At 32.7% G+C, this 13,087-nt stretch overlaps 1 protein-coding gene across 1 annotated transcript in view; it reads right to left on the bottom strand.

Moving 5' to 3' along the window:
- LOC129217272 (WD repeat and coiled-coil-containing protein-like) overlaps positions 1 to 13,087 on the bottom strand; it is a 48,485-nt gene that overhangs the window by 20,156 nt on the left and 15,242 nt on the right. Inside the window, exons 3-5 of the mRNA XM_054851540.1 lie at positions 12,235 to 12,416; positions 1,814 to 1,937; positions 77 to 143 (exon numbers count right to left, since the gene is read on the bottom strand). Of these exons, the coding sequence (XP_054707515.1) occupies positions 77 to 143; positions 1,814 to 1,937; positions 12,235 to 12,416 (373 nt within the window). The remainder of the gene's footprint in view (positions 1 to 76; positions 144 to 1,813; positions 1,938 to 12,234; positions 12,417 to 13,087) is intronic.

The raw sequence follows: 13,087 nt of genomic DNA, 5'->3' as shown, positions 1-13,087 counted from the left end.
AAAAGGGTTTGCTACTGTGAAAGGGTGTGTTGGTTTTGATAAAAAAATTAATAATTTAAAAAGTTCAAAATCTCACCAGAAGTTTAGAATTAGTGGCAAATATTAGCAAAGAACCTGAATAATTCCAACAACATGAAGTAAACCTATAAAATATAATAATACATAGTTACAAAAGTTTAGGGACACAAGCATAAATTCAACATTGACTTCAAACACATGCACAAACATCCATATTTTTACAGATATACCTACTAAATGCAATAATTTGCAGCCCTTTTCAAATTGCTATTTTTGAAGATTCCATATTATTTTAATATCTTATACAAATACAAATGTGACGACCAGCAACAGGCTCTGGGCCCAGCTAGACTGGTCCTAGTCAATTTACAATCCCCAGTGAAGATCAATGGCCCTTTTAAAACTATCTACTCCCTTGCTCATTACCACCTCTTCCGGTAAACTGTTCCCTTACCCTGCCATAATAATAATTTTTCTTAACATCCATGTTAGCCTGAGATTTAAATAACTTAAAACAATGACCCTTGTCCTGTTTTCAGTGCTAAACTTCAGCCCTGTAACATCTTTCATTTTAATAAATTTAAACAACTAAATAATGTCCCCTCGGTCTCTTCTTTGCTCAAGACTGTACATTTTTAACCTTCTAAGCCTGGAATCATGGTCTAAGTGAGAAAGTCCATTAATTAGCCTTGTAGCTCGCCTTTGAACCCTTTCCAATATATTAATGTCTTTCTTAAGATAAGGAGACCAAAACTGAACAGCATACTCCAAATGAGGTCTTACCAAACTTCTTTAGATTTGTTTGAAATAGATCTATTGATAAACCCAAGCATCTTATTGGCCTTGTTACTAGCAATGCTGCACTGTTGGCTAAACTTTAAATCCTGACTTATTAAAACCCCCAGATCAGTAACTTCGTCTGCCTGACTAATGACTGAACCTTGCAAATAATAACTTGTACACTTATTTCCATGCCCTAAATGTAGCACTTGACATTTCCCAACATTAACAGCCATACCCCATTTATCAGCCCACTCCATAATAAGATCTAGATCCTCTTGCAGCTGTTTTGCTTGTTCTTCATTTTCTACAGTCAAGTAACTCTGACATCATCAGCAAAACAATTCATGTTCCCAGAAATATTTTTGTGAATATCGTTCATAAAAACAATGAACAAAACCCTTAAGTATATATCTTAAGATGGAGTATATATCTTAAGTATATATCTTAAGTATATATCCCCCCTATCTTAATAAGATCTAAGAAAATTTCGATTTATTTAGTACCAATGGAGTCTTTAAAATTACATATAAATGAAGTGTTAAATAAAGTCTTAATAGTTTGTATAGTAAAATAACATAAGTTAAATAAATTTTTAATTTGAATATTTAATACTTAAATGAGTTTAAAAAATATTCATTATGTACTTACACATATATTTTTCAACACTGAAAAACTTTTAATCACTTTTTTTTTAATTTTTGAGATACCGCTCAAAAAGATGAATTTCTCATAGCAATTTTAGAGAATTATATTCACAGGATTAAGGAAAAGTTTTCAAAAGCATGAATAGTTTCTCCACATTTGTCAATTCTTAGACTCGATCTTACAGACAAACAAGTTGGTCACCTTGCCCTGAACTACTGATACACATCATCTATGAAGGGAAAATATCTCCCTCTTTATCCTTATAAAAAATAATGATAAATATTTCATAAAAACCTGTAACAGCAAGAACATGACTAATTTATTTTCTCAAGAAAATCCACTATTGTTGAGCTTGAATTGAATTTACCTTTCAGTTCCAGAAAAACTTTTTATTTTTTCCAACGCACCCTTTTTCGTATCATTATTAAATATAAATGCTTCATTTTGGCATATTGTGCAGAGTACATTGCTGAGAGGATGCCAAGCAAGACCTATAAATAAGAAAAGGAATTTTAAACATAAAAACTTGCGTAAAAGATGAAACTTCATGCAAGGTACAGTAAAAGTTAGTAAAAATATATACTTGGATTGTTAAGGATTTAATACCAATGTGCCCTACAAAGACCCTCTTTTGTTTTTTATTTTAAAGATAAACTCTTCATGGCATTAAAACATATTTGTAATTATGCATAAAAGCCTTGGTATGAAATAGAGAATTATTTTCATGCATCGAAAGAAAAAGGATTAAACTTTATAGGGTTCAAAATACAAAGTCACTCAAACTTTAATCACCAAAATTTAAAAGGTCCATAATCCATAATAAAATTTGCAAAACAAAATTGATGGTTAATAAAAGGAGAGAAAGGAATGGAAGAAGAAAAAAAAAATGTTCAGAACATTTTAATAAATTCTCAAACAAGAAACCTAAGTCAAATACATTTTAGCAGGGCTCACATTTACACGCTATTGTGAGATTTTTGCCCTAATTTATCAAAAATGGGGACACAACTTTTAAGCCCTGGAGACACAAAAAACCCAAATAAACTGAAAAAGGATAAAATGCAGTGAAATTTTTTTTATTTAAATCCTACACCTGTCTGCGGCATTTCTGCCGTCAACTAATGAGCAGTCCAATAAAATGAAGAAGTGGAACAATGATGTGAATAAAACTTAGCATCCTTTCGGTTGTCGTTTAAAAACTTGAAAATATTGTGGTAGTTCCCGAGATGATCACCGTCCATCTCAACCTGGAGACACAGAGGATAACAGAGCAAATCCTTACTCCAATTCTATGCGGATGTGTTTGAAAATAGTCATGTCAGTGATTAAGCAAAAACAAGCCACTCCAACAAACTGAGGTAATGAATTGGCGATTTTATTACTTACAATAAGCAAGGAATTCCGCTTTTTACCCATAGCTGCATCACTTTACGAAGAAAACAAGTTATTTTTCAGTTTGTTAAAAACAATTCGTTTAATGTTGCATAGAAGCAAAGGAGGAGAATCTAGTTGGGTCATCAGAGACCCAGCCTTAGAAAGTTGATCCGCCTGCTCATTTCCGAAAATGTCACAATGACTCGGAATTCATTGGAGCGCAACCCTTTCCCTAGTTTTTTTAAGTTCAAACAGTTCCATTTTACAGGAATGAACATGAGCATTTTCATAAAAATTTGTATTTGTCAGTGACAAAATAGCTGCTTGTGAATCAGTAAGAAACACAATATTGTGTTCGAGGCTGTTTTTAAATTATCAATAACAAATAATATAGCCGCTATCTCTCCATCAAAAATTTAATGCTTTGTAACTGGACAGCTAACACTGAAAGTACTTCAAAATGCTCCAGCACCAGTATTTTTTATTGCATTTCTAGCCGAACCATCTGTCTACACATGAAACCAATTTTCAGGAGGGTACCTAACACCTATTATTATGTATAATAGCCAAAGCTACACTTTTTAACTCACTTTATGTACTAGTGTTCCCGCTTGGCCGTTTCTGAAGGGCGCAGCTCCCTGCCCTTTTTTAAATCATCAGAATGCACCCTGCCCTTCTTTTTGTCCCCAAAATGTGCCCTACCTTTTTCAAAAATAACAAACTGCACCCTGTATTTTTAAAAAGATACCTCAAGCATTGTATAGGACCCCGCCATATCTGGGCAATTTCATTTGTCCAGAGATCGGCCACAAAAATGTCCATGCATAGTCAATGTCCCCAGAATTTCACAATTAAAATGGTGCCATAAATAAAAGGATGAGCAAACACCTAGGCAAAGAGAGTGGATGAGATTCTCAGAATTCACACATGATTATCAGTTGGGTACAAAAGAATATTCTTCCCGGGGGGGGGGCTAAAATTGTGTGGGGGAAGCAGTCCAGTCATATGCGAAGGGGAGGGAGAGATTATTTCATTCAAGCCTTGTTTCTTCTGAGAATCAACAATGAGAGATGGAGGGTTTTGAATACTTCATTGTATTTTCTACTGTAGGATCAGAGGTGCCTGTTCCAGGAAAAGTAGAAGGGGTACTCTTGTTGGAAAAAGTCAGAGTGGGAACACCAATGACACATGCCTTCTGTTAAAAGGAAATTAAAAGAGTTGGGAAAAAAAAGAATAAGATGCCAACAGAAAAAAAATGAAGATTAGTGATGTTTCAGGCTGTTCTTTTTCTATTTTTTCTGCAAACTAGAGCAGAAGCAGGGTTTGTATGCTCTTGATAAACTTGAAAAGGGACCAGGGAAAAAGTTCATTTTCAAGTGATTGAAAAAAATTTGAAAGCTGATCTAGTGATTGAACTCTTTTGGCATTTGTTAAATTGTGCACATTAAAAAAAAAAAAAATCATCAATGCCATTTTCTATTTTCTTAACACGTGTCAATATACTTAACACGTGCATTGCGGAAAATCGTCCACTGCAATTGACATGTCAATTCTTTTGCATCTTGTAAATATATTACTGTCGAAAATTATTTTAACACATGTTCACTTACATTAGCTTTTTTTATGTTTTACTTAGAAAAAATATTTTATTTTTGAAGCCATGGATAACATTGAACTTGCCATTTCGTGGAAACTCGCTTCTCATCTTTTAGATTTTAATCCTTTTGCATCTTGTAAATATTTTTTATATATTTGCAAACCGGAAGATGCTTTGACATATACTACCCAAGATTAGCTTATATTATGTTTTGTTTCAATAAATTATAAAACTATTTTTGGGAAACATGTGAACATAAAACAGGTGCTTCGCAAAAAATTACTTTCAGTGTTTGAGATTTCAGTCCGTTGCATCTTGTAAATGTTAAATTATTTTAACAATTGGGATGTGTTTTAACATGTGGGACTGGAATTAGCTTATTTTATTTTTCATTTTAAATGCTAAAAATTAATTATTTTTGTTTTTTTCCTTACTATTAATTATTGCAAATAGGATTTTAATCATTATTTGCTTATTGATTATCATTGATTTTTTTCAAAAGTATTAAATTTAAACATATGAGAGCATAGTATTTTGATTTAATGTTTGTGGTTGAAATATAATATTTTTTAAAACATCATCTTGATTAATTCACATCATCTTGACTAAAATACTTCATGGCATAATGCAAACTACTAAGAAATTTTGTAGGTAGGAAGGGGGATCAGTAATTAAATACTGTTCTTATACTGCAATTCAAATGATTTTAAAATGCCTTGAGTGTTTACTCTTATGGAATATGTAGTAAAAATTGTGACCCAAAAGGAGGTTGAAAAACTAAGCACCTAAAGCCAAATTTCAACATTAGCTAAATGTTCCTTAGGGGTGGGGAAAATGTGCTTAGTTGGTATTTGAGGGTCCCTGTTCTAAAGACAAGTGCATTTTCTGGATAAAATCACAATATTTAATTCTGAAGTCAGGGCTAACCATTGATGGGAAGGGGGGGGGGGACCATGGTGCAGGCTACACTTTGAATTTTTGCAAGATGTTTTAAATTGTTATTTCTCTTCTTTTTTTTTTGGGGGGGGGGGGGAATGGGGGTTCAGTACTTTTTGGGAGGGTGCATCATTGCTCTTTGGTGGGGGGAGGGGGCACTGCATTGAAATAGTGCCCTTTTACGAAAAAAACTGCCCCTTTTAAAGACCAGCACCCTGCCCTTTTTGCCTCTAGAGTGAACACTATTGTGTACAAAACTGTTTATTTACATTCTTTTTTTATAGCATTCACTTTAGTATAGGAAATTGAAGTAAAATTGGTAAGGACTGCAGCATCAAGTTAATGCCTGCAAAAAAACATCATTTTGTAGTGTCTTGCTTGCCCGTCCCTAACATGAATCCTGGCTAAACTCATGCCACTTGAGCGCTTATTTAAAATAAAAAAAAACCTCTAATTTGAATTCCGAAACTTTGAATTCAAATTATGTTTTTCGCAATCACGAGTTGCGACAAGACTCTACTGGTTAGAGTTATTGTTTCTAGAAATGGCTCCCCCGCCCAAGCATGTCCCTCCTCCTGGGTGCTTACGTGTATACAGTTGTGTGCGTGTGTGTGTGTAGGCTTACGTGCGTGCACGTAGGCGTGTGTATGTGTGTAAAGGCGTGCGCGCGTAGGCGACTGTGTATGAGCATGCGTGTGTAGGACATGGACGCCACCGCCCAGCAAAAGTGGATTCCGGTGGACAGTGCTCAGGACCAGCCGCGCCGCCGCCGGTGGTGCTGCAGGCCTGGTCCAAGCTAAAAAAGGAACCGGAACATCAAGGACTGTCAAGTGGGAACAATAAGCAATTGTGATTGCTCAAAAAAAAATTTGGGTGATGAGAGGGGGGGGTGGGGGTGGAGGCGAGCTAGTGTTAACTAAATCATCCAAATTTGAAATATTGTTGGACTGTTGGCCTGCCTTGCCTCCAACAATGTGGTCCTTGAGCAAAAAATTTTGGAGGATCCTGGCATAGGCTATATTATATAGGTTCTTCTAAAACCTTTTCCGCATACTCTTGCTGAGAGATCCTGAACTGAAATGTACTCATAATTTCCAGGATATAATATAGATTCTGCTTAAAAAGCTGTTAGAAATATTTATATGTATTTGGTGGTATATTTCAAGCTAATATTATTTAATTTATGAACACAGAATTTCACAAAGTTAACTCCAAAAGATGAAAAAATAGTATCATCCTAAGTATTTGGATTTACTATTCAGTACTGATCAACTTAGTTTTACTTTTACTCAAAACAAAAAAGACATTAGATAAACCCTGACACAGAAGAAATTGATAAAATGAATTGAAACTAGTAGCTTTAATTATTAAAAAATTTAAACAGAACTACTTTGAAGGTGGGATTTAACAGTTTTAATATCCTTAACTATTTTAACAGCATGATAAATTCATTTAAAGAAAAATATAAATTTATTTCTAATTAACTTCTTAGTTGAAAATTCAATTATATTATTGATTTGTAGAGTAAATTATAGTTAAATAACTTTTCAGCATCAGGAAACCTTATGTGAAGGGTTGGGTTTTGAACTGTCCAACACTGGTTTAGTACAGGACAGGTGGTTTTCTCCGTTAAAAACTGTCTAAAACAGTTCAAAAGTGTCCGAAACTGTCTTAAACTGTCCAAAACTATGCTAAAGCTAAAACGGTGTAATCTTATCAATTATTATTTACTGCACTATTTGTAATGCATATAGATATTAATGAGGTTTAATTAATGAGTATTTGATAATATTTTTCTCCAAAATGTTTTTACTTAAAAAAATTGCCAGTAACTATTACATAAAAACTTCCTTATGTAACAGTTGGTAGAGATATGAAAGGAAATTCACAACACTACCAAGACAACTAATTTCAGTTCTATTTATAACTCAAAGGAATTATTAAATGTGCAATATTTAGGTGCAAAAAAAAAAGCTTATTTTTTTTAAAATGGTTTTTACAAATAAGTTTTACATGATGCTTTAATGAAAATTATTTTTTTTAAATCATAGATTAAAGAACAAGAAATTGGTGATTAAACACTTCTGTTATAAAACTTTTGAATTAAAAAAAGAATAGCACATTTTTAATATAATACATTCTTTAACTATAAAAAATTGTAATTTATTGCATTTAAGTCAATTATTGCACTATATTTTGAACACTTTCTTTTGCACACATGCATAAATGTCAAAAAATTTGGTTTATAGAAGAAAAAAAAACTCCTGCATATAAATTGAAATTTTTAAGGAAGAATTTAATTTCTACGTAACTAGATTAAAATCAGCTGCATAAATAAGTTACATATATATTCATACTTGAATGTTCACATTGAATAAATATATAAAATAGTCAAAAAAGTGTTTCTGATATTTTCTTACAGAATATAGTTTCTCAAAAAGTAGTTTTGGACACTTTTGGACACAAGGGTTTTGAACAGAACTTGTTTACCCTGCTTTCATTTGCACGCATGCATAAAGAAATCTGGTTACTAATGTTGCAAAAAAAAAAGCTAAATTAACTCATGCATACTAATTGAAATTTTAATCAAGAATTCAACTTCTATGTAACTAGATTAAAATCAGCTGCACAAATAAGTTGAATGTTCTCATTGAATAAATGTTCAATATAAAGCATAACTTGAACATACATTTTGCTCAGACTTTGATGTTTTTTCACCGAATACAATTTTTCCGATTAATATAGTTTTGGACACTTTCAGACAGTTTTGGACAGAATAGTAAAAACCAGGGTTTTTACCAAAGTGTCCAAAACCATGCCAACCCTGATCTCGAACAATCAGAAACTTTAAGTACCGAAAGCAAAAAATTGAATCGATAAATAAAAGGAAATAAAGCAGATTTTAAATTTGATGTAGTATATTTGAGTGAAAAATTTACTTACACATCACAGCTGATAGCAAGGGGTTAGTTAACCTTAGAGGTTACTAAATAATTGTAAATAAAAGTAAACGGTTTTTTAATTTGAAGTACTAAATTTCAATTGAAAATTTACTTACATATCACTGCTGATAGCAAAAGTTTAGTCAATTTCTTTATTGTTATTTATCATATTTTATATCAATATTGCAGGCCCGTGTCCAGGATCTCATAAAGGGAGGGGTTTTGGGTTCAATCTTTATTAATTCTTACCTGCATTGTCAAGAAAACACAACAAATACCTACACTGTTATAACCAGAGGTTCCAGACGAGTGAATATATTCCCCCTAAGGTGAAAGCATGGTGACCAAGGGTGCCATACTGGCCAGGAAGTAAAGCAGTGGTGCGAAAGTAGCAGACAGTCGTAGACAGGGGTGCCAAAATAGCAAGCAATCGCTAAATGACTTGCTGGCGCATGCGCTTCCGGCATACATTCACCATTCAACCACTTCAATATGGCGGACGAATGATAGGTTGCACTACGCGTGGCTTCTACGTCTTTCACATTGAATGAAGTACACTATTGGATTAAATCTCAACTTTTGTAGGATAATTCTTTAAAATAACAAGTAAGTACAGCTTTTGATCATTTTGTAGCTTTTAGGGCTTTCAAACATAGTTAAAAGTACGTTTAATGGTTTTTAGTTAACCGTTAGTCCGTTACGATACCGTAGTACCGTTAGTTGTTTATTTTCAGGCTACCGTTACTGTCGCGAAAATTCCATCATTCAAAACGCTACTAAATGTATCTATCATTATTTTCTTGAGTACTCGATAAGCAACATTTAATCACCGAAATAGTAACCGCAATGATATTTGCAATAATCAACAAGTGAGAGCCTAAATAAAAATGATTCTTGTGCTTTGTGTAGCGAGCGCAAAAAATAAAAAAGAAATCTCTCTCCGTCTATCTTTTTCTTTTGCTTTTTCGTTCAAGTGTTTGAATCATTTCCTGTTAGCGGTTATTCGATAGTGTTAGGAATTTCTTTAAATTTTTAACTGTCGAAAAATTTTATGCGCATTTTATTTTATTGTTATTTTGATTGAAATTTTGAACGTTTGAGAAACGATTTTGTTTTTCCGTAACTTTAATATCCCAGAATAGTTTTGGCTGTTCATGTAAATAATTCATAAGTACATCTACACTTTACTTTCGGTGCGGTTATTTCTCACAAATGATCATTAACTATGATTATTCAAATAATTACTCGTCTTTAACTTTAAATATATTTGTGACAACTCTTTGATACCAAATAAAGTCTGTAGATATTTATTGTTTTATTCATTTTTAATATTACTTTGTAAAACAAAAAAAAAATCATCAGTACGCAGAATTTTTTCACAAGTTTTTTACCGCCCCGAGAGTTATTATAATTATTATTATTTATTTTATTTATTTTTAAGAAAAGGATAAAAATTTCACAGGTCCGCAATGTTTTTCATTTGTTTTTACCGACCCGTGGGTCAAAAGAGGTTGAGAAACACTGATGTAGAGAACGATCAGATGAATTAAAGCCGTGAGCACTTCTTAACTATGTTGAAAACTCTGAAATATGGTCAAATGCTGTAATTACAAGTTTTAATCATTTCCAGTACTGAATTCATGCAATGTGAAAAGTGTGCAAAACGTAGACTATCATGAATGAAAACAAAACTATTAAAAAAAAGAAAAATACACAACTGTATTCAAAAACGCACACAATACGGGGGAGGGAGGGGGATCTACAGTAAGGGTGCCATTACTCTCTCCGAAGGTTCATTCTTTTCACCCCGGCTGCCTATTTTTTAAAAGGTGCCTGTTTTTCACCCTATTTAGAGGTGCGATTTCGGCTCCGTATTGTGTGCCGCTGGTGAACAAGCGTTTCACCCCTGAAAGGTGCCGAATGCATCCTGTAGTTTTAACAGTGTATAACTCATTGTCAAGTGTGTCAAATATTTCTTTTCTGTTAAATGGTCACATTGATGGGCCTAGTGGGGAGGAGGGGGGGGGGGGGCTAATACGAAAAAATCAATTATTGCATTTTATATGCAGTAGAACCTTGTTTATCTGGATCTCCGGTTTATTCAGATCAAATTTGTTAAGTTAAACAAAAATATATTTACTTTAACAATTATTTTAAACTATGATTACAAGAACGAAACTACATATATAAATACGCCAAATATTCCAGTTTTGTCTTGATTAAATGTAGAACTCTTGCATACAACATACAATAAAGTATAGTACTCATTTAACAAACAATATGACGTACTTGAAGTGTCAGTCCGAAGCCACCGCAGCTGAACCATGAATGATGAAGTATTTGTGAGAAATGTTACTATGAAGGTTTTTGGTAGAAAACATAGTTTTTTTGCTATAGTAAAAGATAAGTCTGCTTATTTGAGAATGTTTTTTGCTTATTACTCGAACTATGCGGATTTTCGTTAATTCGGATTGCTTTTGGGCCCAGTTAGTCTAGATAAACGAGGCTATACTGTACATGTAAGGACAGTTATGAAACCCACCTTCCAGAAGGCAAATTCTGGCTGTGCTAGTAGTTTCAGTATTTATTCATTTTATTTCTTGTTTAGATTCAAACTTTATTATCTGTTTACTGCGCGGTACATTGCAACAAGTACTATAAACAAATTCACAATTTCTTTTGTAACATACTATGTATTCAGGATTTATATTCTAGGACAAGAAAACTAAATAAGAAAGGGTTCATTGCATATGCAAATTACATTACCAAAACGAGATTACAATGCATCTTCATAGCGGCAACATTCAACTCTTTTTGTGAAACGACCAAGTCATCATAACCTCCTTATGAAAAGCAATATTAAACACAGTGAATGCTTTGTTTGACAGCCCATTTAACGGTTCCTCCATCACTGATTTTCAAAATATGATTTAAAAAATGCTGAACGCAAAATTTAACATTGAAGTTAGTTTTAAGCCAGCTGTGCACTTTTCTTCACTTGGTTTTTTTTATTATTTTTTCCCCAATGGTAGGGGTTTAACCCCTAAAACCCTCCCCTTGGACACGGCTCTGCAATATTGTTACAAATTCTGTAAATAGTAATTATTGTAGTAACGTAACCTGTAAATAGTTTCCCGTAATGAATATACAACCCCTATACATTCCGCTGAAGTATACGAACCCCCTATTTCTTTTTTTTTCATTGATAAAATTTGTGAATAAAATAAGATAACGGTCTACGATTTTCAAGAAGCATTTGGAATCTTGTGGAGTATTTGAGAGCTCTCTTTTCGGTGTGTATAAAAGCTGTTATGCATGATAAAAAGTCAGTTTCGATTGAGAATTTGTACTGAGAGTGTATTAGCTCTGTTTATTGCGATGCATTTCGCTGTATTATTTTTCGTATTTGGAAGTAAATACGTGTGTAACCGTTGAGTTTACGGTGTTGTGTGATATTTGCTTAATTGCTGATGATTAATTTAGCAGTTGTTGACGATCTTCCCTGTACATAGTGTAAATAAATTTCCTGTATTCTTAATCAAGAACTGTGTTGTCCTTTCAAGAAAGTTGGAAGTCGCACCGGATCTGTTACAATATAAAACATTACTTTGATACATTTTATTCTGTTTTCTTTTTTTTTTTTTTTTTTTTCATGTTTTATCACAGAATTCAATTTTTCTAAAAATATAGTTTTGGACATGACGGTAAAAACCAGGGTTTTTACCGTAGTGTCCAAAACCTTGCCAATCCTGCTTATGTCTAGAAAAATTACCAGTAATCACTGTATTTGACAAATGATGTCAATATCCAACAGGTTTTTGAGTTTTCAACTAGTTTTGATGTGTCATGTCCAAAACCCAACCCTGATCAGTTTGCAAACAAGCTCGAACTAGTGGATCAGATTGTAGAGAAATTAAAATGACTTAATTACTATAATACCTTGACCTTGTGGTAGAGGATTTCCACATATGTAGGCTTCATTTCCATTACAAAATAAACCATTAGTTTCCGATTCAATAGCTTCATAAACCGAGATCTTTAAACCAGCCTCTGATGATGTAAGTACAGCAACATAATAACGATCCAAGTAACAAGAGCTACAGCTTATATCATGAATCAATCTGAAAACATAAAATTTTGTTTGCATAATTACGATTAATAAGAATAACATTTTCTCTTTGATAGATTTTTAATATTTAAAAAAAAAATTGCTAAAAGGAAATCAGGAAATGATTTTAAACAAATGGGGAGGGGGGAAGAGAGAGAGAGAGAACAAGGATATAAACTAAATAAGCAAAATTAGAGGTATGGAAATAATCCGAAATGAAACCAGAAATTTTGGAGGAAAATCTTTTTCTTTCTCGGACTGGTTTATTTCCACTCCAAAAAAACAGAAAACTTTCTAGTTTCTTCCACAAAATAATGCATTCAGAAATTTATAACATTTAAATATCAATGTTTTCTTTTTTTTTTTTTTTTTATGTTCAGTATCCCCTATGAAAGTACTAACTTTCATAATTTAAGCTGTAAGGTAATTTAATTTCCATGTGCGCAAAAGTATTATTATTGGAGATGCACCAAGTACAATATTTTGCTCAATACTGAATATTCTGGTAAAATTCAGGCAAATAATGAATATTCTGGTAAAATTCAGGCAAATACTGAATATTTGTTTGAAAAAATTTAATTGAAAAACTTTAATTTTATGCCAATTTAAACTAGAAAGTATTCAACTGATTTGTAAATGCATTTTTATTTGACATCATAAATTTATCTACACATTAAGTATAAT

The sequence above is a fragment of the Uloborus diversus genome, chromosome 2 (genome assembly GCF_026930045.1).
Source record: "Uloborus diversus isolate 005 chromosome 2, Udiv.v.3.1, whole genome shotgun sequence".
Lineage (NCBI taxonomy): Eukaryota > Metazoa > Arthropoda > Arachnida > Araneae > Uloboridae > Uloborus > Uloborus diversus.
The sequence above is the reverse complement of the archived record's forward strand: the minus strand, read 5'-3'. Positions and strand labels throughout refer to the sequence as shown.